Here is a 26,829-nt window from a genome sequence, read left to right on the forward strand (position 1 = left end):
GCTTTTTTCTAGATGAGTTTCTCGTGTTACATCGTAGTACACTACACATCACAGCGTTGGCGGCGGCGGCGGTAAACAGGCTGTATTCATCGTCGTCGTTGGTCGGTTCGGTTCGGTGTGGAATGGTAGTGTATAAAATGCGCGCCCTGAATATTGATTTCCAATTGGACATCGAACATGAGCAGTAATTAAATGCGCGCTTAATGAAGGTACATAGTCTATACTCCCCTATGTACATACCTACATATATCTATCTTAAGGCTTATTGACAAGGCTGAAGGTACATAGCCGAAGACGGAACCTATACGGGATAAAAAAATATATTATTTATTTTTAGTTTTAACTTTCAATACAAAATTTACGGAATACAAATTTCTAATCAACTTTGATTTATATCCTATTTTTATTTACAGCAGCGTAAGCTGTCACCGACATGGGCAGTGAGCACTACTGCTTGAGGTGGAACAATCATCAATCCAACCTGTTAGGGGTGTTTAGTCAATTATTACAGGACGAGAGTCTGGTGGACGTCACGTTAGCTTGTTCTGAGGGCGCCCCCATCAGAGCCCATAAGGTAAGTTTTTCAAAATCTTTTTTCACTTTTTCATTTTATTATCTTTTACTTCTTGGGCAAAATGAACAAAAATTAAAGAAAAACTTCAACCAAGTGCGTATCCAGAACAAAATAATTTAAGGGAGGGGGTTGTACGAATTAAGTCAATACGCTTTCGGTGCAAAAGAAGGCATAAAATCAACACACAGATTCTTGTTAAATTGAGTTAAAATAAGAAATGAAAGTCATAATGAGGGGGGCCTAATTTCAAAGGGGCAAATAGACTCACAAGGAAAAAGTAATAAATTGTTAAGTTTTGTTTTATATATATTATTGAATTTTTGAAGCAAACACGTATCAATTTGTTTAAATTAAAACGTGTTTTACATTTAACAACACTTTAAAAGTTTCCGCAGATCAACTAATAGAAGCTTATTAGTGCTCTGGTCGTTTAAGTCTTAGTGTGATATTATATACCTTATAGTCTTTCCCAATGGGTTATCGGATACTGAAAGAATTTATCAAACTAGACCAGTAGTTTCTGAGATTAGCACGTTAGAACATACAAACAAACAAGCAAACAAACAAACATCCAGGGTATTTTTAATAAATTCAATTTCTTAATAAGAATAAAATTGAGGCTTGACAAGCTTAACACAAAGTTTACTTTTGATTTTTTCATAGCCTTAAAGAAGGGTGGACGATTTTGAAAAAAAGCAGTCCTAGACCAAACTGACAACTTAAAGAATGTTACAGAGTCTTCAAAAACCTTTTTTTTTAATATAGAACATTAAAACAACACTACTTTAACTGGTGGTCATTTTTTCAGTTGTCAAGTTATTTATTTTCAGTTGGTTTTGACATTTCAACATTAAAATTAAATTATTTTGAAATCAGGGTTCTGTTGGAATTGCATAACGCGCTAGTTTTTGGTTGGATGGATGGATGCGTCAATAAAAACTGCCTTATTTTAATTGATGGTAATTTTCAAGTGTATGTTTAGACACCGTTAAATCAAAAAAAACTAACCATGTTTACTACTTTACTTTACTTTACTTTACTTAACTTTACCACTACATGGTGTTCAGAAGCTATGGTTTCAACAAGACGTCTTAAAAGCGCAATATGTTTGTCCAGTAGTTTATTAAAGGAAACGTTTGGAAACTGCATAGTTTAACTTTACAAACCCGTGAATTTACTTCCAAAATCTTGCGATATAACTCCATTGCTTTGCTCTTGAGGTGTGTAAAGTCGATGCGCCACCGATAAGTCCAAAACGGTTGACCACTTGAAGGATTAAACGCAAAATTGCCGATTTACAGCCGAAAATCTTGAAAAAGAGTGATGGAAAATTGGAAAGAGCCGAGGTGGTCATATTTTCAAGAAATCATATTTAAGCTATAATACCAAAAGACTATCTTTTTAATACAGTAAATTTTATGTAAACTGCATTAAAAAGCACCCTTTAAATAAATCCCCTCAAAACCTTACGACTTTAAATTTACTTGGAAAGATTTAACCTAGCGTCTCCCTTTTTTGACACCTTCAATCTGAGCATAATTGGATATTTAGAATCATCATTATGTTCTTTCCAAATTTCAATACAAACAGCATCAGAAAAACATCCTTAAAGGAAACTTCTCCTAGTAATTTATCCTTTCCATGGAAGTCTATGACATTCCTAAACGAGTATGAGAAGGCCAAACTAGTTAGAATAACAAACTTCTGTAAGCTCTCAAGCTTTTTTTTGAGTTTTCATTCTTATGTTTTTCCTTTTTTTATCTGAAAGTTAATTGGATAAAACCCTGAAGTTGATCCTTCTTAATTGCTAAGTTTCCTTCTCCATTACACCCACTTAGTTTTTTTTTTGCAACTTGCAATCAATCGATCAGCAGTTGAGTATAGTATACGACTTTCCTCCCTCTACCTTATTCCTTATGACCATCATTCGGGCCATCTATGCATATCGAAATCCATTTAGTGACAAATTTAGACTTGGCATCTGGCAAAGAAACATCATTGCATGCCACAGAGAGACAGACATCCAGGAACAGAGAAAGAGAACTCTGGGGCTAGAAGTCTGCATTTGCATCGATGATGATAATGATGATGATGGTGTGTTGCTCTATTTTTGTGCAATCAGCTTTCCAGAACACCAAAAACATGCCACTGCCATGAATGACTCTGCTGCTGCCATATATGCTCTGCTCGTTGTAGTTCAAAAACACCCACAACATAGAGTACACGGTACACCATCAATAAGGAAAAGGATGAAAATCCGGAACACACCGTTTTAAGAATAAATTAACTTCAAAAAGACTCAAAGCTAGTGACGCTGATGGTGCGAGAAAAACAAAGAATCAGAGTGAGAGAGATCCTGGCCTATGCATATGCATTCCTATACCGACCCCCTCTCCTTATAAACCTCCACAGGTGTCCTAAATAAAAAAAAGGAGACAAAAAATGCGGCCCCATCATCGCAGAAAAAAAAATATCACATCGCTTCACCAACACACACTCCAGTGACCATTGATGCATTCCATCATTCTATCTCCTGGACCGATTGGCATCATCATCACCATCGGCATCATCCAGCGTCATCACCATCCAACCATCTAGTCCATCCAGGCAGTCGTCCGTCGTCGTCGTCGTAGTATCATCCGTCGTCGGTCCGAGCTCCATCTTCAGAGCAAAAGGGAACAAGATGTAGAAACACGCAGACAAGTGTCTTCCCAGTTGCGTCCGACTGCGAGAAACAGAGGAACCAATATCCTCCAGCAGCATCATCAAGCGACATCATCCGCAAACGCTTGCAAATTGAGTTTATGGTCACAGAGTGAGCACAGGGAGTAATAGAATGAGAAGGAGAAGGTAGGAGGATGTGTATATGTAGATGGTCCAGGATGCTTCTATTCCTCTATGCGCTCAGAGCTCATGGATGGAATGGAACCGGTCCACCGGACTTCACATACATTTTTGTGTGTTTGAATATGTTTGGATGGATGAAAGTTGTTAATGGAATCTCTTTGATCTCTATACGGAGTCAGTGGCTCCTTCCATAATTTTTGGACAGATTTTCAGCCATCGGCATCAGAAAAGTGTGGTGAAGTGTAGTTTCTATGAGGATGAGGAGGGTGTAATGTGGCAAAGTCTAAGGACACCTGTGATAATCAATTTTTTCTTCCTTCCTTGTGTTGTGTATCTGAATATGCCTCTACCTCTATACCTCAGTGCTTCGATGGATAATTGGAAAATTGGTTTGATCAAACGTCACCCCAAATGCCAACTCTATTGGAAGATGGTCAAAGATTAGACAAAAAATTTATAGAGCTTGTTTTTATTCTACTTCGTCTTCTTCTTCTTGTCATTTTGTCATCTCGGGATGCAATTTTTGTGGCACTCTGTTGCGCTGTTGGTGGTTGGTAGTTGATGTCGTGTAAGGCCAGTGGCCATGATGCATTAATCGTCGACAATTTCCGACGGTCTTCCTTCTTCGGCTTCAGCTTCGTCGATGGCGGCGGCGGCTGGCTGCTGGCGCTGCTGTGGCCAAAAGACTCGTGACATATTGAATATACTCGTACACTCTCCTTTAGATTGGCCAAGCCACTTTCTACCACTGCACTGGCTGTGGTGTGAATGTTGTCTGTTTTCATTTTTTGTCTTCTTGTTGTTGTTGTGGAAGTTTCTTTTGTTTTGTATATTGTTGATATGGGGGCGCCCTCTGGCGTGAGTTTATGTACGTTGTGGTATAGCGGTGTATATTTATATGGTTATGGTTTGATTGTTGCGCAGTGTTTTGTTGTCACTTCTTGGTTGGCAATATGGAACTGATTGCTGACTAGCTCTGGGTCTGGGTCTGGCTCTAGCTTTGGCTTTGACTCTGGTTTTCTGCGGCGTTTTCTGACTCTCTGCTGGCTCTGACTCTGGGTTCTGGGTGGGATGATAATCATGACGACAACGATGATGATGATGATGATGAAGACTGACATTGGGTGTAATGGATTCTGAACATAAATTATCGCATTGTGGTTGCTGTCGCTGTAATATTGTGGATGTGCATTGACATTTCAATTCGATTCAATGCGATGTATGTTTGTAACTGTGTTGAATGAGGTTGGAAATATGGTATAAGAAATCAGGAGTTGGGAGGAGTATTTTGGAAGGGGAGGTTGTATTGTTGTGGGTGATGATTTTGATTATTGCTTTGTAAGTTGTCAACTACGATGACAGGTTTATTGGTGGCGCTCTCTTTTTTTTGAAAGTTTGTAGGAATACATAGCTACGATTGTCGATTTTATAAGAGTGTTGAAGTTAAATATTATGTATTCATCAGGTGAAAGGGTCGCAAAATAGAACTGTGGGAATATTTTTTTTTAAATTGGGTGCAGGACAAGCTGTGAGTGAAAAATAACCGATGTCGATGTCGGAAATGTAACCATTGTGAGACAAGAAGAGAGGTTGGGCCACAATGACATTTGGTTTTTGGCTTCACCAATAACAAACTGCACCTTATGGTATTGAATTTGGCATATTAGCCAGTTAGTAATTTTATTCTCTTATTTGCATCATGAGAAGAAAGCAACTACTAAGTCAAATTTTAAAATGTTGGTTTCTCAAGATGAAATGGTTGGGAAGTGTTGTGTCTGTTATTGGCAATTAGCTTCTTGATCCTTTCTTATTTAAGACTTGATGGTGTTTCCCATGCTACACAACATTTTTCTCAAATTTAAAAGTTCAGGAATCAAACAGACTCCGTGAAATAGATACCCAATAAATGTCCCTACAAACAAATTAAATAAACCCCTAAATTGAGGCTTATTGCGTAATGAAACTAATCCATAAAATTGAAAATGAAATAAATTCTCAAAAAGGTCTCCGAAATATAAAGAAATAAGTCCCAAATTATGATGAAGTCGCTAACTTTAAGAATTGTGTTAGCATTTTTTTAGCTCCAGTGCACTTATCAGACAGTGAGGAGGGTTGTTTGACATGTGTTTTAACAAAGTGAAATAAGGCCACATTATTGTAAACAATAAAAACATAAATATACTTCACTGTTAATTGTCGTAATGCTCAAACGAAGTGAAAGCAAAATAAAACCAATTTGGCCTTATTTTCAACTTTCTATAGTGAAATAAGATGTAGTCCTAATAATTGGTCTTATAGCACTTATCAAATTTGATAGCTGGGCTTGGGAAGTTATTTCATCATGAAACAACTCCCCAAATTAAAAATGAAAAAAGAGGCTGGGATGCGACCCACACTGATAACTTCCCATCCCGTATGTCTTGCTTAAAAGTTTGTAGGTTTTCGTGTTGTGTTAAAAAAAAAGTTATTAGTTAAATTATTCTTAAAAATTATAAAATTACTAGCAATATTTTTCATATCAAGAAATAGTTTTGTTTGAAAATATAGTTTTGTAAAATAGATTTTTAGTCAAAACAAAATTTTTACCAATTTAAGTAGTATTTCTTAAATTTTTATAAATTGGATGACTCCAATTAATTTGAGATATATCAAGAACAGAACATCAATATTTAACAAACTTCCGTACTATTTTGTACTTTTTCATGAAAAAACGGACTGTTGGATTTTTATAAAAAAACTACTGAATATCGAAAACAATATTTTCTGAAATAAAAAAAAGTTTAAAGACAACATTTTTAAGTTTTGAAAAGCTTTTTGAGTCGAAATTAAATTTTTACCAAGTTTTAGTATAAGGTTTTTATTTTTTGTAAAAAACTGTCAATTCGATTTTACTCAAAATTTGTCTCAATGTTGAAAACAATATTTATTATAAGTGAAAATAAGCTGAAAGCCATAATCTTAAAGGAGATTGCTCATTTTATAAGGGACATCCGGCCCGGAGTGTACACCCATGAATTTGGTATCAAATTAAAGGTTGTTCTAAGCCGGATATATCTGCAAAAATATTTTGTCGATAACTCATGGGAGATCCGAGATATTTGAGATTGAAGTTCAAAATGTCCAACCATTAAAAATCAGCACTTTTTCGACATAAATGCTAATATATTTGGATACAGAAAAGTTAGAAAAATCAAAAAGGTAGATATTAAAATAAAGGTGTCAAAAATATCTTTTAAATGAAACTAAAATTACATTTCTATGATTTATATATTTTTAGATATTTTTAATCAAACCAAATTTTACAATAATATCTTTTAAAATTCAATGATGATATTTATTTTTTGGCACCAATAAGTGGCTTAGTTCACAACCTTTATTTTCATATATAATTTTTTAAGGTTTCTTCAACAATTTATTCATTTTGACAATAATAATTCAAAAATATGCTCCTAAAATACAAACAAAACAAACAAAAGTTTGAAGTAATAATCTGAAGTTTTTGAAAAGATATTTGAGTAGAAATTTATTTTTAAAAAATGTTTTGCTAGGATTTTATTTTTTATAAAAAAAAAATGTTCAATTTGATTTTTCTCAAAATTTTACTGTTTATTTTTCGTTGCACAAAATTGTTTTGGAGATGAAATCAATTTTATTCGTAAAATTTTCGAGGTGACAAAGTTTTTTTCAGTTTTTTTTTTATTTATAAAAAAGACGTTAAGTGGATTTTTTTCCAAAAATGTTTTGGTATCATTGTTCAACATATAAAAATTCAAGTTTCCAGCCTTATTTGGTCTTGAGATATTTGGGGTTAACCAACATTTTCACATTTTTTTAAAAATGCTATTGCTAAAAAACCACAGACGCAATCTTCTTAAGAGCCCTTTCTGCATCTTTCTGCATTATTATCTGTACTAAAAATTGTTTGTGAAGTCGATATCTCTTTTGGTTCCTGAGTTATGGACCACGCACAGATATCTTTCTAAAAACCTTTTATTTCGACTCTAAGGACCTTGAAGCGTCGAGAAGTGTCAACATTTTCAATTTGACAGATTGGACTTATTACAATAACTACCTATGGGAAGTTCATAGACTCCACAACATTTTTGGAGGGTTATAAATACGTTTTTGGGGGGTTATTTCTTGTGGAATTATTTCTCACGGATCCAAACAGAAAAAAAATTAATACTTAGATCTCTCGATTTTTTAATACTCTATGTTAACTTTTAAACCTTACTTTTTGTTTAAGCTTCTTACGTCATGTTTTTTTAAGAAAATTAAATTTCCTTCAAAATGTCTCATACGTTAAATTCCCAAATTCAGCTAATTTCTTATATTATTTTTTGAGATAACATTTTTCTATTTTATGAGTGGTATAATTTAGAAATAACAATTTATGTCTTTTATAACAGTTATTTGATATTAAAAATTGTATTTTACATACGATATGTCATTATATGATAGGGTAGAAATGGCGATCTCAAGGCAACCTAGCCTGAGATCCAATTAGCGCTGTAGTGCGCCGTTTTGATAGTCATTATATGGTAATTATAACCGTTTTTTGGCGGTAAAATGGTCGTGTATATATGGCGTTTTTCTTTTTAAGCTCAGAGCAGAGCTGGAACTGTCAAAAAAATAGTTGTGTTTCTTTTTGAGATCTGATCGTTCAGAGCATCGAATTCGTGTTTCTTTTTTAGTTCTGAACATGTTCAGAGCACGCTCTGTGAGCTAAGAATGAAGTAACAGAGTAAACGGAGTAAAATGCTGAACACAAACAATTTGATATTTGGAAGCCAGGAAATTCAAAAAATGATCGTCAAAACAATAAAAATGGCGGAAGAGGCTAGTTGCTTTAGTTTTTATGAATCAAATTTATTTCAGGAGTCAAATAGACCAACTCTATGACTGTTTTATTAATTAATTTGATTAAAGAAAATTTTGAACGCCTTCAAACAGACGACATTTAAAATCATGACAGTTTAGTGCTCAAAACATACTCTGCTCAGAACTCTACTCTACTCTACTCTGCTCGCTCAGACTCTGCTCAGAGCTCAGCTCTGAACAAAAAAAGAAAAACGCCAATAGTGAGCTTCATACAGCTTGAAAAAAGCAATACAATTCGCAGTTGCTCTATGCAGCTCCGATTATATGGAATTTCGATTTATTCGGGAAGGTCATCTTCTGATGAATCCAACCATTACGTCGGAGCGAAACGCATATATGAACACTTTTATGCTGGTTTATATTTATTTTCGTGATTTTAAATCATATTTATTAAAATAAATGGTGTTCAGGAAAAAAAAAATTTACTGTTAACAGTCAAATATTTATTTTTCAAAAAACTCTGGCTTCCCGGTTTTGTGGGCCCCATTTCAAAACACAGTTGTTAAAAAAAAATTGTTATAATTGGTTCTCCTTGAATTACTGACTCAAAAGTAAAAGGTCCTTGACCAACAGTCTCTTTGTAGACCACCAAAGAGCCCCGTTTATAAAGTTATGCTTAATCAGAGAAATGAATGTTATAACTGTTATAATTTCATTGGTAATTTTATTTAATTGTATAACAGAATTTTCAAAAAAAAAAAGAAAAAATAGTATTTTAAATATTATTACTGTTAAACGCATTTTAAATATTGTGACTGTTATACGTTTTTGAAATATTATTACTCTTGTATAGTGAGTAAGCGTAGAAGAACTAAATTTTCTTCAAAATCTATAATTTCCCACAATTTACTTTGGGGGTCTTACTTTAATTTGTCTATTACCGCTGACACTGTTTTGTCGTAGAATGTCCTTCACATCATCTTAACATGTAACATGGGTAAGTCTCAAAATATCAATAAATTAGCTATGAAATTTCTAACTCTTAGCCCAGAGGGTGTGACAGTAATACTCGTATGGGTTGTATGCGTTGCTCTCGTATACAATGCTTGTCCTAAATATTATAATGATTGACAACCATGACCAAAGTATAATCCCTTCTTTATGAAAACTTACAACAAGATCTCATTCCTAGAAGGATACTCTCCATCGCTGCGTTTAGCTTAAGTATATTTCACCTGGAAGCATTTTAAACAAAACAAAAGCCGCACCTTGTGAATTGTTGCATATACTCGTGGTATTATAATGAACTATGTGTTTTTTGTAGCATTCCCATTTGAGAGCATTAAGACGCCAAGCAATTTTGGCGGTGGTGACGGACGGCAGTAGCGCGGTAACGGACGGCGCAATAGTGGCGTTGTTAAGCGCATAGTCAGCGTCACTCGTTTGTTGACTTTAATATATCCGGACACTAATTCGCATTGTGTAACAATTTGCCAACAAAGCTACATGACAGCATTTAGTAGCTGCAACTTTAAATACTAGCAACGTCAACGTAGACGGCTGTGACTACGACTAAGGCTAAGACGACGACGACGACTACAACGAAGCCACGCGTGCACCTTCACCTCTATTGAATATGCGGGCGCGGGTTCATATCACTTGAACATTGCAAACGCAATCTCTAATCCTATAAACCAACAAAAACACCAACAACAATAAAACAGAATCGAACCTACCTACCACAAAAAAAAACGCTCAATTTATTTAAACAAATTTCACACCTTAGTGCCTCAAGGTGCTGTTGGTTGGCCGCTTTTGTTTTTGAGGAATAGATATTCATATTATATCTTTGCCCACTCCTCCGCAGATCGTTCGTTTTCGTTCCAGCAACAGAAAAAGCAGCAGCACCAAATGAATTCAAAGGATCCTTGTTTTGGTTTGGGCCTGGGCCGCTTTTACGCTTTTTTGTGTCTATGGGCAGGCGAATGTAAATTTTTCTCCTATAGCCGATCGCCGCCACTAATCTGATTTATTTCAGACAAATTGTGACGGAGAAAAACGGTGCGGTGCGGTACACGCGGGCAGCAGTTGCGGTGGTGGTCGATTCTGAATTTGGCGTTTACTTCTGTTTTTGTTTTTTGGTTGTGCCGCAATATCGCAGGCTGCATACATCCATGCATATGTCTATAGCAGGTATTCAACATGACAAGTACACTCGCAATAAACACTTTGAGGCGAAGGCGTTGGCTTTTTATGGGTTGGGATTTCGCTTCGTTCAGATGAAAATAATAATAATAATAATAATATTTTTGTGGACTTCATTTTGCATGCTTAACTCCATGTTGCACACTATTTTGATTTCTGATTTGTTCCTTTTGGCTAAAATGGATATTTATTTATTTTTTTTTCTTGTTGCTTTGTTTTGCTGTCGCAGCAAAAGGAACAACCTGAAAGATCACCGATATGAGGATTAACATTTTAATTAGAAAAAAAAATATACAAAAAGTTTACATTCGCACAACTTTGGTATAAAAGTTTAAAGAACCAACAACAAAAAATGTTGCAACCAACAAAATAATGCACATGCACTGCACTGCACTCCACAATGCATATATTATGCGCGCATATATGCAAAACAATTTCAAAGATACAAATTAGATATTAGACTATTGGACATGAATAAAATAATAGATTGTAATCTTTTTCTATTTTGTTGTTTTATTTGTTGAATTATTTACAAGAGTCTTTAGAAAATACATGCCTACATTTTTATTATTATACAGCTTCAGGGAATGGCTGCAACATAGGTAAGCTATTGTATATTAGGTACCTTAAGAGAATGGCTTGGATTATATTATTACTTACAAAATATTATAATCAGGGGTATAAATCTGGTTATTTTGATTTGATTGATGTTTCATTGACATTTGAAATTTGATCTCGTTTGGTTTTGGAGTTTTAGATGATGCATATAATTTTTTGGGAGGTTTTGAATTTCAGTCATAATACTTTCAGAAAATGATAAATTGTATTTGGTATGGGATTGATGGGAGGTTTTTAAGTTATTTTAAAAACGATTTAAAGTCATCTATCAATTTTATAATTGTATAATAGACAATATTGTTATTTCCGATTCTTACCCACTATTTTGGAATGTTAAGTTAATGGAAATTTATTACAAATATAATGAAAAAATTATCATCTTATCCACAAAAAAGTATTAAAAAAAGACAATTTGAAAAACTTCACTTTTTAAAAATTTTGACTGTTGTCAATGGAATGTTGATTACAAATAGATCATTTTTAAATGTCTCATATTCTGAATTTTAAAAATCTCTCTTTTACCTAAAATTTTAACCAACAACTTTTATATTTCAGAACAGAACATAAATTCAAAAATCAGATCGATTAGATCTGTTTAAATCAAAAAGAAATTGTTTTTGACGCATACAAATTTTAATTTTTTAATTTAAAAGTTATGCTTTAAGCACTTTCGTGAGACAGAATATTATATTTGATTGTTAAATTCCATTAAAAGATGTCGAAGATATAATATTTGAAATAAAATGGTATACATAAGTGTGTAAACAAAAATTAATTGGTTATCTTCTAACTCATAAACTGTCAAACGGCTACAACTTCTGACTTGCCTTCTTGACGGAGCTCAAATTTAAAAATACACATAGGAGACACGAAACTATCCATAAAACAACTGATGAGAAAAAAGAAAGACCGAAATCGAGGAGAAATTCAGTTATACGAGACCGATACAAAGACAAGACTGAAATTCTTCGAATTTACAGAGACCGAAATGTCTCAAAAACCCAAGCAAACACATTTTTCTGAGTGACTCAGTTCACTTGGAATTTTTATATTTTCTTGATGAAATTATTAACTCATTTCCTTTCTACTACAATTTCCGTTCAAAAGTTATTCCCGAGTCTCTTTGAGTTATTCTTAAAATTTTTCAACAAAGTCAACTTTAAAAACCACGATATTAAAAGTAGTTTCTCAGGGCTGCTGAATTGATTACTGATACTAAGGAACTATTTCTCACATTGGTTTTGTCCCTTAGAAATCTTCAAAACCTATTTTTCATACACTGTTCTTTTGGGCTCTCATATTTAATCCCTTTTTAAAAATATTTTTTGCTCAAACTATTTCCTTATAAAATTTGGTGGAAAATGCATTTTTGAAACTTCGATTCTGACAAATATTTGTAAATGACTTTTCATAAACTCTCTGATAAATCATTATTGTCTCTTAATGACAATAAGCTTGAAAACTCAGTATGTGTTTTTAAAAATTCAGAAAAGTCTAACAAGCATATTATTAAATTACTCAAAACTAAATTTATGGCAGTTAAAAGTCTTTTATCTAGATTTGATTTTGATTAAAAAAAAATACTATTATTCAAAAAGTTTTGAATTCTTAATCGAATTTGCGTACAACTTAAAATTCGAAACCCCTAAAAGACTTCTTCATCCAAAAAATAAGTTTTGAAGAAACTGAATAAAATAGTCTTAAACAAAACTTAGTGTGTTACTCTGGTGTGTTGTGACTTCTCCATATCACGATTAAACAACGCCAAACCTTCCTGTGAAGTTGTTACACGATTGCGTTTGTGGTCGACTGTGAGCAAACGCGACACCCATCTTGCGGAAAGCTTTCTCATGCCCAAGTGATCATTCAAAATTGAAACCACTGAGCCATGCGAGATCCCTACGGCTTCCACAATCTCTCGCACTTTCAATCTTCGGTCGGCCAACACCATATCGTTCGGCATCTTCCCCATAGTATTTATCAAGCTTAGCCTTGGTCTCTGTAATGGTTTTTTTATCGCAAGAAATAATAAGCACACGAAATTCACTTTCTTAAATTTTCGCCTCAAATTAGTGAGTAGTCTGATAAAAATATCTGTCAATCACAAAGTAACTGACGCAGCAAGTTTGAATTTTGACAGGAGTCAACTGCCCGTTGATAGGAGCAGTGTTGCTGTTTCAGTAAAGATGTCAGAAATTCACGGACTTATTGACCCGCCCACGTATTTTTTTTGTATTAAATTGATATTTGCTTAAAATTTGTTTGTATCAATGTAAAAAAAACTAATACAGGACCTTGGATAGAATCTTGTGGCAGTCCAATTTCTTTTATTATTTTAAAGTTGGTGAAATGCTTTAATTTTTTATTATTTTGTTTAGAAATAATCACAGATTAAACACAAAATATTTTCTTACAGAAACTATCGTTCAAATCTGTATTTTTTAAATATTCGATGTACGTATCAAAATTATTCGACGTTTAAAAATAACACACTTGACTTTTTCAATTCTGGTCCTTAATCGAAGCAGTGCCTACATATACTATACATATGTATATGTCTACCTACTAGCTTTAAGTTCCGTCAATTTAAGCGCAACCCACACAAATCAATGTGCATGATTTTAATTAATAGTTCTGCACTCCCAGGTGCCCCAAGCATCTAAAGGTGTCAAAACACTTGCCACTAATCTGCTATACCTTATGAAGGTACTGCTGTGCACAATGTACAGCATAAACTCCTATAAATCGAATATGAATATAGGGTTATCCTTTCGACTTGAACAGAAAAAATCACAGAGATATATCGAACATCCCTTCTTAGATTTTTCCCATTTGCATGGTGCTGATGATGATGATGATGCATTTAACTAACCTACCTATCGACTTTGCTACTGTCAACGTTTAACCAGCAGAGTATCAGAGACACGAGAAGAATGAAAAAACCAGAGCGCTTCGTCTCCCACATATCCCTGTTTTTTTTTGTTTTCGTTCTTTTCAGTGCCGATACTTTTACAACGTGCGATGCTGCCCTCAAGGCATTCAACGATTAGAATTTTTTCATCGACCCTACGAGTTGCTGAAACAAAAAAACGTCCATGAACCTTTTTATTTTAAGGTTTGCAAGGAAGACTTGGTGTCTCCAGGTCTATGAAGCATATCCCATCGACTTCAATTCAACTCGACTCGACGTCGACGACAACGACGACAGAGTTAGAGCACAGGGCAAGAGCACACCTCCTTTTGCACGTTGTGTTAGCTGTCATTTTTACTGTCATCGTAGCACTGTTCGATTTGTGTTATGCGCTTTTTTAAGGTGTGTACACACTAAACAGGCACACACATAGTTTATCTTATGTGTCGTCTGGTGGATTATACGGATACGTACTACCTATGGATTCAAATTGGAGAGAAAATAGAATATGACAGTTTTGACAATTTGAGGGAATTATGGGACACACTGTTTGTATGACCTTTATTATAACCTTACCTATACGAACTGTCTATCTTTTATACAAACGCACTAAAATACTCGCCGGACTTGGGAAAAAAAGAGGCTCTATTACAATGACTGAGTTTGTAGAACATTCCAAATTAATTAGCTGAGTTCCAATAGATTTTTTCACAGATTCGACAATCGTTACAAAAGGCGTGCAGGGTAACTAAAAGCACATCGCACACACAAAATATAATAACGAGTAGGTAAACAAATCTAATTTGACAGTTTAAGTTAGTTTAGGTCATATTCACAATGTTTTTGGCGCCAATATTTGCTATTTGAATAAAAACCAAAATGAACGACACAGTTGATTGTTTGACAAAAAAAAGGTTAACTTGGTTTACAGAGAAATTGCGAAAATTAAACAAACAAACAGATGATAAATGTTGATAGTGTTTGTTTAAGTTCGATTCAATCTATTTTTGAATAATTTGAAGAGTCCATGAGAGACATAAAAGGTACGGCTTTAGTTTACACAGAAAAAAAACAACGATAAAGGGTATATGAAAAGATTAACATTTGTTTGATATTATTTTCATACAAAAATCAATGCAGAACAATTTGATGAGCAGAGAATGGCAGTTTTAGTATTTAAATAAAAATTTCATAAAACACTTTAAAAACGTTTAAAAAACGTCGTTTGCAAGGAACACAGGTACAAACAGTTCACGTATATATTTTTTTAAATTGGCGCAGGTAGATTTTGACGCCCCGTAGCGGCCATTTTGTTTTGGTGACATGTGTCAAATCTTTTGTTTATTATTTAGTTGTTTATGCCAATGCCAAATCATCATGGCAAATTACATGGTTGAACAGCACGTTCAAATAATAAAACTTTATCATCAAAATGAGTGTTCGTTAACGCAAACGTTGCTTTCATTTAACGGTAAATTTGGTGGCCAAATTTAATACGACCGGTTCAGTAAACAATCAGCCAACATGCGTACGTTGTAGGAACGCAAGATCGGTCTAGGACTTGGGCCTACACCTGTACGAGATCCGACTGACCCAGGAACTCAAAGTTCATGACCATAGACAACGCCGTTTTTTCGCTGACTGCGCTTCGAATCGACGCCCAAATTAAACCATATGGACCTAGATGACATTAGGTTCCAACAAGACGGCGCTACGTTCCACCCAGAAAACGCCACTACATCTTACCGCCCTTATTAAAAAACCCAATATTTTGTTTAACTGAATTACTATTTTTCAAAAACGTGAGCATGAATTTACCATGAAGAGATAATTCAACGATTTGAAACTACAAAATCTTTATTAACATATGATTGCAATAAATTATTTTGAATTGAACACCGCCACTAATCAAACCAAATTAACAGACATGCTTTCATTCATTTTCGTTAAATTATCATTTCTTAATTTAAATTACCAAAAGAAGAATAAAATTAACATAATTTTCAAAATCTGAAAAGGAAACAAAAATTCAATTTGCATCGGCCGGGAATCGAACCCGGGCCGCCCGCGTGGCAGGCGAGCATTCTACCACTGAACCACCGATGCTTATAAATTTGATATTATTATAAACAAATTGTATAATTTACCAAATAATATTTTTTTTAAGGTGAACACTCATTAAGAAAACCACAAATAAATCTATTTTAGTATTCTCTCTTAATTTCAGTTTTTTTTGATAAGAAATACACAATTTATATGAATAATTTATTAAATGTGTTTAATTAAGAAAAATAAGCTTATCTAAGTTTTTGTATTGATTGCTATAGCACACGTGTGCGTATAAAATTTAGTTGATAAATCGAAAAGAAATACATTTTTTTAACTTTTAACGTAAACTTGGAAATGAGAGATTACACTTATTTGTTTTAAAAATGTGAAGCTTTCTTTTTCAAAAGTGTTTTACTAAAATGATCTTAAATTTTCATTTTTTCTTTATTTTACTATACTTATACAATTTTCGAAGAGAACATCAAATAAACGTGCTTAAAACGATTATTAAACGAACCTTTTCCACCATTTTTAAATGTAAACATGTCAAATTTTAATAGAGTTTATTTAATTTTTAAAGGCATTTAATTAGTTTATTTAGATAAACAATTAATTTTACTAATTTTAGAAGTTTGTACAATCCTACTGTCTCTTAAAGTGAACTTATTTTAAAATCAAAAAATGATTACTTCAAGAGTAGTGATTTGACGTTTAAGCGGCCCATAGACACCGCACTTGTGAACACATTTGTGCCGATGTGCAAAAATGTGTTCTTTTTGTGGGGTGGAGCAGATATCTATTTCCGGTGTCAAACACGGAGGAAGTAAAATCAAAAGTTTTTGATTTTTCTGTGTCGGTGTCTCGATTGGTGTGATGTGTGTGGGGATGTGCGCGCATATCTAGTATTTAGTTGCATCTGAATAGTTTTTCAGTGCGGTGCGTCCCAAGTTGTTTTAATAAAAGCTTCAAGTTTCAACGTCACACTTTCTGATCGTTCCTCTTTGAAATATCTTTCAGAACTAATGTGTGTACGATTTGGTGTTTCGTGTGTGGCGGAATGCCACCCCGGTTGTCAGTACACCGGTGTGCACACAAGTGTGGTTTCTATGGGTAACTTTAAATATATACATTTCGAATCAAAAGATCTAGATAGAGGTTTGTTTGCTATGTTTTTTTTTGCTGAGCATTGTCAATATTTAGACTTGTTAAGATGCACTTTTTTTAATAAAAGGGAATCAATGTTCCACTGCTGAAAAAGGATAACAATTTCGGAACAGCTAGATATTTTAAAAACATGTAGATACTAAGAAAATTGATCACTTCTTTATTTTCAAGCCGTTTTATATAAGATGTTTAAAATTGTATGTGTTTAACTTAAGTTCAATGTCAAAAAATTATTCGATGCTTAAAAACACTTCAAATCCCATTGAAACTATTTAAATCATTTCTAGTTCTTGCCGGCGGAAAAGTATATATTCTTTAACATCTTTCGATAGATGTGGAACATTTTCATAAAATGTGTTTTTTTGATCGTTTTGTAGAAAATTTTAAAATGAAGCAGAGGGTGTTATTTTTTTTTAAATTTTGCTTACAAAACAGTAACGCCTTCAAACTTTTATATAGAACACTTCAGATTTTTGAAGAACAACGAAATTTCAAATTATTTTATTTAGTAAAAACATTTAAAAATTATGATCTTGAGATTTTGTATTTGAAGTTAGTAACAATGCTTTGCGTATGATTAAATAAATTGAATTTCAATATCTGTTTTTGTTCCCAATGTTTTTAGTCGAAACCCAATTCTTGAAAGTTTTTATATCTTATAAAAAAAATACCCATTGAATTTTACTAAGAACATTATTTTACGTTAACAAGACCGTTTTGTACAGAATGACGTTATATGGAAGCCAATACCTTCATTTACTATTGTAATATTTGAATCGAATATATGAATATTCAAGGAAGTAAATATTTGTTTCGATTCATAAAAATAACCTATTATTGAATTTTGTTTTTAAATTTATGCACAAATATATAATATAAAATGTAATTAAAGTATCTACATATTATAGGGACTTTCAAACGATAAATAATGTCAGCATTTTGAATTCAAGAATTGAGACCCATCAAATAACTTCCCATGATTCTAATTGTATACAAAAACAGTGTAAAGAGTCATTAAAAATTAAGAATAAAACGTTCTTAATTCTAAAATTGTAATAATACCAAAGTGTAAGAACGGAACATACTTTAACACTATTCAGACCAAGATGTTGTGTATACCTATTCCGACCAAAAGGTGTCTTTTGACACCTTAGCCAATTACCAATGAAAAAAGTTACTCTTTTTTACATTTTGTTTATTTTTTTAATCGAAAATAATATTTATTATTATTTATGACCTATATATATTTATTATTAAATCAACTATTGTTTTTCTTATTCAATACAACACTTTTTACAGGTGAATGGTTGGTCTTTTAAGCATTCGCCACACGAGTATTTTTTACACTGACAACAAATTGTAGTGGCTCTATTACCGGAACAATACATTACTTGGCACTTTTTCACCCTTTTTGGAATGGAACTGATATGGCATGAAACAGCTGATGATATTGCCGTATTTGTTGTTCTCTCATTGCATTCTTTATATGCAGTTGATAGTTCCTCTCCCAACTGGAATAAGAAATCTCTCCGTGAAATGTTTTCACCTGTCGTTTCTTTATAAAGAATCCATGCATTTATACCGATGAAATCAAGGACATTGAAAAACACGTGCATAGGCCATCTACGGCACTTACATTTCACGCTATATTTTCTTGCCATTTGGTCAGCCATATCGACCCCAAATTTTGTGCTGTTGTAAAATTTAATTGTTTCGGGAAGACGCTTTCCGTTCTTTTCGACTTGTACAGATTTATGGAATGAACTTAATAAAAGTACTTTTTTGTTCGGTTTACTTTTATAAACGGTTAGAGTCAAGTTATTTGTTGCGTAAATTTGCACTGAAAAGCGTTCCATTTTGTCCTTTTTTATTTTTACAGATCTTGGCAACTCTCTCCTATTTTGACGTATTGTTCCAACTAAAGAAGTATTCTTCTGTAAAAGCTTTGTTGCCAGAGTACTGCTTGTGAAGAAATTGTCGGTAGTAACACTTCTACCCCTGCAAGTAAATGGTTCAATAAGCTTCAAAACCACGTACTCACCCAATGGAAGGGATGTCTGTCTATTTTCGTCTTTCCCCAAGTAAGGAAATCCATTTATAACATATTTGCTTTTGACATCACATGCCAGCCAAAACTTTATACCAAATTTATCCGGTTTGTTAGGCATGTATTGGGTGAACCTACATCTAGATTTAGTTGGGAACAATTTTTCGTCAACTGTGATATGTTTGTCCGGAAAAGTGTAGTAAAATATTTAAGGTGTCAAAAGACACCCCATGGTCGGAATAGGTATACCACTTTTGTATCTTGAGTTTCAGGATGAGTATAGTGATGCCACAAAATTATTTTAACAACTATTATATGAATTGTCAAAAAAAAGTTTGAAAAAATTATTCAACTTAAAAAATAATTTCAAGTCAAAGTTTGAAAAGGTGTCTTTTGACACCTTCGGTCGGAATAGTGTTTAACTTCAATTCTTACCTTCAAGTTTCTTATGAGTTTTTGCACCAACAGAAAATTTGATTTTATAATTTTTAGGATATTTTTCGACTTATTATTTATTTAAGCCAACTTTTGTCAAAACTGTATAAAACTAATCTTGTTATAATTTTAGATTTTTCTGCTAGATGTATGTAAATAAGACTCAATTAATGTGATACAAGAAAACGGCCTTGAATATGAGTGTTACACATATGTTTTATTTTCATTGTCAATGTCAAGGCTTATAAGAAACCAAAAAAAGTATCCAATATGGTTTTAATGATTTCGCCATAATATACAATGTTCATATCAATGTTTTATTATATTAGATAATAATTTGCTTTTTAATCTTATCAATTTTTATCAGCTTGTCATAAATGACCTACCTTGTGTCTTGCATATTGAAATTCAGAACCGATAAAGAGTTAAGATTTGCTTAAATAGATAAGAGGAGATTATTTTGTAGAATTGTAGATATTGATACATTATTATTGATTACTCGTATTTCATAAGTTTTATGTAATTTCCACTGGAAAAACTATTTAAGCATTAGATTGTTAAAAAGGTTAAAATTATAAAAAGTGCAAAAAACTCTTTTCGAACACTTTTTATATTTTTGTATGGTTTATACTTAGCATATGAAATAAATAAACCGGGTAATAACATTATTTTTTTAATTCATGAATATATGAAGCTTATTGTTACAAAAAGTCGAGTTTTTGTAAATCCTTTAGGAATTAAGTTCAAATAATTTAACATTCTTGACAAAATACTAAGATCAATAAAGAAATTTATTTTATTTTGCTAATTAATCTATTTATAAAAATATCAAGAACAACGTTTTTTTTTAATGTATGTTTATCAATGTTTTTAAAACTATAGAATTGCATTCACCATTCAAAAAATAATACCCTTTTACTGAATTTTCCTGAAATGCCCATTAGTTTACTTTTAAGTTCAGTTAACAGTCGAATAAAGAGATAACTTTTTCAGCAACACATCAAGAATGTAAAATGCTTCAACCAACTCTATTTTTTTCACTTAATTTTTGATATTGATAACATTAGTGTGAACCGTTTTCTCTTTTTAAGTTTGGATTGTATTTAACCTTAAATATGGGTAGATATTAACCCTTTCATGTGTTTTAAACAAAAAAATTGAGATGAATAAAATGCAAACGTCAAAAATGGAAGAACTGATCCACATTTTTAAAACATACGTTTTTTAACCAAATGCTTCAAAACAATATTTTTAATTTCCCGTAAGGTTAATAAAGTCGAAATAAAATTTTTTTTAGGGATATTGCTGTGCGCGCGTGTGTACTAACGTCCGTACGTTACGAAAAAAAAATTAATCAAAGTTGGTAAAAATTGATTGAAAAATCGAATTGACGTTTTTTTTATCAGTTTTTTTTATAAAAAATTAAAATCTACCAAAAATAGTACGCAAAATTGATAAAATTTGGTTTTCTTAACTTAAATAGATATTTTTTGATTTTTAAATCAAATTAATTCATAGGCAAACAATTTAAATTTTTTTAGAATAATTCAACTGATACTTTTTTAACAAAACAAGAAAACCTACAAAACTCTTAAGGAAGACAAATCGAAAGATAGGATGGGAAGTTATCAACGTGGGCCGCATCCCAGCCTCTTTTTGAAATCAAAATTGACAAAACAGTTCATAGAAAATGTGTATTTTGAGCTTTACTATTTATGAACGTTGTTTGTTTCAAGTTTAAAAAAAATGTACATACTTTAAAAGTTTGTTATAATTGTTAATTCGATTATTAATATGCCTATGTTCTTATTTCGAGTCTGTCTTCAAAAGCCTGTCCAAAACGTCAAATTTTCCGAACATTATTGTTTCAAAATTGAAAGATCCATATTATTTTTGACTTTTTTTTAGTTACATAAATTCTTGGTGCAGTTTATTAAAGTTTAACGTTAGTTTTAAGATTTCAATAAAAGAAAACTTGTTATAGCCTATACCTAAACTTGATATAGTTTCAAAAAAAACTTACATGGTTTTTAACTCAAATAAAAAAAACCTTATTAATTGCCAGCCTATCAACCTAACCTAAAAAAAACTCCAATACGAAAAATCGTTCAAAAGAATTTCGTTTGTACAAAAATTATGAAAAAGGGAGTCAAAGTAAGTTTTTGAAATATCAAATGTCTAAAAAGTGCTAAAATATATAATATTCTTCAAAGCACATTTTGTTTTTACAAATGACGTTCTTGACGTCTTTTTTTTAGACGTTCTTTAAAAAATTAGTCTACAGTTTTGTTTACAAAAATCACAACTAGAAACCTTTTCATGAACAAAATATGACCTTAAAATTTGGTAAAGTTCTTAGAACAATTCATTTAACAGTTTTTTAATCAAAAAAATATACTCAACAAAATTATATTATTTAATTGAGTTATTATCCCGAACATCTCGATAGACAACTTCAGTAATTGATTGTATGCATGATTTTTGAAGTTCTTTTAATGATAAATTGGCTGTAACAAAAATATCATCATTTGTAAAGGCACCAATGAAAAGTTATCAGGGTGAATTTAAAATGAGCACCTTAAATTACTCAAGGTATTGTTTTCCAAAGCCTTGAAGGCAGATACGAGTGATAAGGTTATTTAAAGTTGCAAATACGCTCAAATGAAGAATCAAACCGTATTCCAAAAACTAAGTTAAGTATTGAAAATATTAAAACTGTTTAAGGAAGCTATTTCTTAAAAAAAAATTGTATTTTAAAACTGAAAAATAACACCAAATCTCCCTACATTTAGATTTGTTTCAAACACAAAAATAAAACTTTCAAACCTCGTTAACCTTAATCCATGACAAATGTCTATATTTCAAAAACAGGATTCCAAAATAAAATTCAAGTTTTCAATAGAAGAAAAAAAAATACATATTATTAAAAACTGCGTGGGATAATCATGTGGACGGTCACGAAAAAAAGGAACAAAAGTTTCTCTAATGTGCGATTAGAATTAAGGACAATGGAAATTAAAAATAAGTCGGGAACGATGAACGATGATGGATAAAAATGGTCAAGCAGGTATTTTTTTGTTGTTGTTCGTCTTTGATAAACTTAAGTAATTTTTATACTGACCACATATGGGGCTATCCTAACATCCATAAGCAGGTATAACATAGGTAGATAGAGCCGTGCCTTTTCGAATGGTCATTTTTGGGGGAATTTTTCAATTCTGTTTTCTTTGTTTATTTTTTGATGATGACTTTTGTTTCCATATGCATGATATTATAATCAGGATGATCCAATCCACACAACTTTCGGGAACGGGAACTCAATTATTAATATCAGGTTTTGCTGTTCTCATATTTTTTTTGGTTTTAGGTTTTGGTTTTTGATGGTGAGATTTAAATCAGGTTGAACAGCTCCTCCAACTACTATGGATATAGCTTAGCTACCTACCTGCCTAATGCCTGCAGCATGTGCGTGATTAGAACTTTTTAGCTTCTTTTATGTCCATAGCCAACTATACATATAGAAGAGACATATGAGATGGTCAAGCAAGCATAAGGTATTAATTGAGTTTGTCGTTTTGAAAGGCTACTACTTGCGGTGTTTAGTTTTTTTTGGTTTATTTTAAGGCTTCCTTGCACCCGGAAATGTGTGTTAGACTCTTTTGTTAAAAACCACTTTCTCGTTTCTGATGGTCAGTTCATTTTTATAATTTGGTGAGAACTTTTGAATTCTTTTTAAGAAAGAAGAACAAGACAACCAAATAACAATGGGATAAAACATTTTATGGAGGAAATGAAGTGGTCCGAAATTTCAATAATTTTAAGTCCCCACTTTCTGATAATAAAAAACTTTAGTTTGATGGATTTTAATTTTTTTTAATTTTAATTTCTCAAGGTATTCAAACTTGAGATAAAAAAATAATACTCGTCATATGCTCGTGCCACAGCATGACAGAATTCCATTAATACCACAAACAATATAAACAACTATGTGCATAATATTTACAAAAACCACACACATCATCCACATGTAGTTTAAAGACAAATTAAAAAAACCTTAAGCCCTATAGATACAAATGTATCTGCATCTTTATAGTTCGTTTTTTTTTTGTTTTCATTTAATCAACTCTCGTTTAACATTACATAGTTGGTTGATAGGAAGGTAGGCCTAGGGGACGAAAGTTATGTGCAACAGCAGCAGTGGCTACAGCAGCTCTGCATTAACAACAAGCAACAGGCAAACAATTCTATCATCGCTCATTTACTCTTTCTCTCAGTCTTTTTCTATGTGGCAATAATGCGATTACATTTACCAATTATTATTAACTTTTTCATTTTCATTTCCAACCCCCTACCCTTCCATTACTATGACTCTACTCTGATCGATGGTTTTTGCGTTTCTGGTTCCTGGTGTTTAAGCAGCTTGAGAGCCTGGGCTAGATCTGACTCTGACTCTGACTCTGACATATACTACTCAATATTGCCACAGGCTATGGGCTAAGCCGCATCGGGGAAGTAAAAGGAGCATTTTAGCATGCATCCGAGGCAGGCACCAGGCCAGGCACTGCCGCCAACTGATGCCAACTGCAACAACAGTTCCAGCTTCCATCAGCTCTGTACTCTGTATAATACAAACAAATGCATTGCATATTATGCATGCGGAAAGATATATAGAATGGGGTTGTGTATAGCAGAATGCATGCAGATGCAGAACTTTGCGGCTAACGATGATGGCTGGCTATAGGGCGGAGGGGCATTCGGTGAGAAGTGAGCGGGCTTTTTTTTGTTTGTATTAAAGTGGATGCAGTGAGTGATGCCAAAGAAGGCGGAAGAGGGAGCAAGGAATAATCGTGCCAATTGCGACCTTGGATTAGCACACAATCAAACTGCATACAAATAGATGCAAGCCTGACTGCTTATAGCTGCTGCTGCACATAGTTGTCGTATACCTATTATAGCCCTGCATCAATTGTGCAGCGGTTTTTAGCTACTGACAGAGACTCTCTTTTCCTCTTACCAAGCATCAGGGCAGCAGACTAATCGACACAACCACAAAATGGCACATAAAAATTCAAAAAGAATAAAAACAACAAACTCTGAAACACGTTACGAACGAATGAATGACATTACACGATTTCGTTTGTAGATACATTCTGTAATGGCTCAAGCAAAATATGCACTCGTATACCTACCTATGCATACCTTTAAATCTGGAGTCCCCCATTAGACTTCTCTCTTGCCCCTAACCCAACGTAAGTACGGTCTTGCAGTAGGCAGGCACAATCCCTGCCGTATATACGATATGAATTACACAATTATCGTTATTATCATGACGATTTTATTGAATTTTAATCGCTGTTTATGTTTATGCTGTGTGAAGTTTTGTATATATGAAGATGAAGCCTACCTATAGTCTTTCAGATGCAAACGTGCTGTAGTCGATATAGGCTTCTTCTAATTTATATGTTTTGTATGATATCGAGGTTTAGAGGTGCCTCTGTGAAAAAGATGTTAGTTTTTTTGAAGAAGAGGGAAATAAATATTGACAATGGCACGTGTGGTGTAAAGAAGGCTAATGGATAAGTCTCTTTTTTTAAAGTGCCTTTAGGGTTTTGTATGAGATATATATAGTTTATGGCTTTATTGTCGCTCTGTGTTAGGTTCTTCAACTTGGAAAGAAGTTGTGAAAGAAAAAGACGACAATTGACATTTTTGAAGAATAATCTAATTAAAGATTTCAAGAAATCATAAACAAAATTGCACGAAGGATTGTTATTAGGTCCTCAGTAGATTGAGCTTTTGAAAATCATGACTTTTGACTCAGTGAAAGTAAGATTATTGCACTTCATATTTCAAAGGCATTTGATAGAGTTCGGCACCAAGATCTCTTATCGAAAATGAGTGCATTTGGTATTGATGAATCCCTTATTCGTTGGGTTAGAAATTACCTTTCGGACCGTTAAATTCAAGTAGTATTGGACGGGTTAAAATCTGATATTCACAAAATAAACGTTGGTGTCCCGCAGGGCTCCGTTTTGTCTCCGACACTTTTCCTTATTTTTATAAATGATCTTTTGTCTGAATCTTCTAACCCACTTAATTGCTGACAGTGCCCTCAGCTTCTCATATCCGATTTTAGATTCGCATCCTTGTGCTTATGATGTGGACTACCAAGGGCAACGTATGATGAGCTCATTATATTCTGATGTTGACAGTATTGGCCAATGGGGAATCAAAAGCCGTGTAGAATTTAATGCTTCAAAAATTCAATGCTATCTACTGTCACAAAAGCGTAATGGTACTTGCATCGAGGAGACTGAACAGCTATCAGTCATGATTATGTGCATTACAAACCACTTGTTGTGGAGTGATCACATATTTGACACCGCCAAAAATGCTGCTAAGCCTTTAAGTTTTCTCCGAATACGATCTTATGATCTTACTTATAAAGCCTATATTCGTCCAAAACTTAAGTACAATTCCCATTTTCAGACAGGTGCTCGAATAAAACACTTGAGTCCCTACGACAGAATTCAAAAAAGGGCTCTAAAATTGATAGGTGACCGTTGTTTAACTGAAATTTTTGTATCTCTTGAGCACCGCCGTAAGGTTTTCATGTCTGTCAATATTTTATCGCTACTTTCATAAGCAATGTTCTTGTGAAATATCCAGTTGCATTCCTCCCCTCAAACAATTCAACCCTAATACTCGTTCTTTTAGGAATGCCGATCAGTTTACCCTTGAGCCCAATTTCGGTCGTACTGTAAAGTACAGAGATTCTTTTTTAAGTCGCACTACACGAATGTGGAATTTTACGAAACTCAATATTTAGCACTCATTACAATGTGCAGGCATTCAAACCCAATGTGCATCGATATCTCATTTCCAATCCTATCCTCCCTTCCTAATTGTTCGCACTGTGTATAAACATTATAAGGGAATTTATATCGACTTGAGTGCTCGCACAATATAACAAAAACAAAAAAAGTTTCAAATTTGTTTCCACACCTTATTAGACTTGCATTTTCCACTTAAACTATTCAACTGTAATACTTGTTAGGAGTTCCTATCAGCTTTTCCTTGAGCTGAACTTCGGCCCTACACAGAGTCCAGAGATTTGTTCTTTAACCGTACTTCTCGAATGTGAAATGTCTTATTACG

General features: G+C 33.1%; 1 protein-coding gene and 1 non-coding gene across 11 annotated transcripts in view; one reads left to right on the forward strand and one right to left on the reverse strand.

Annotated features, from left to right (window-relative positions):
* Window positions 1–26,829, forward strand: part of LOC129948561 (longitudinals lacking protein, isoforms N/O/W/X/Y) — a 398,307-nt gene that overhangs the window by 260,000 nt on the left and 111,478 nt on the right. For 8 of the 10 annotated variants that reach the window (XM_056059654.1, XM_056059653.1, XM_056059657.1 and 5 more), the window contains one exon: window positions 414–574. In XM_056059654.1, the coding sequence (XP_055915629.1) occupies window positions 434–574 (141 nt within the window). In that variant the 5' untranslated portion in view covers window positions 414–433. The remainder of the gene's footprint in view (window positions 1–413; window positions 575–26,829) is intronic. The other 2 variants (XM_056059656.1, XM_056059660.1) reach the window with 1 other exon arrangement.
* Window positions 16,012–16,082, reverse strand: Trnag-gcc (transfer RNA glycine (anticodon GCC)). Its single transcript has one exon. It is a non-coding gene; the product is annotated as a tRNA-Gly (tRNA).

The sequence above is a fragment of the Eupeodes corollae genome, chromosome 2 (assembly GCF_945859685.1).
Source record: "Eupeodes corollae chromosome 2, idEupCoro1.1, whole genome shotgun sequence".
In the NCBI taxonomy this organism is placed as follows: Eukaryota; Metazoa; Arthropoda; class Insecta; order Diptera; family Syrphidae; genus Eupeodes; species Eupeodes corollae.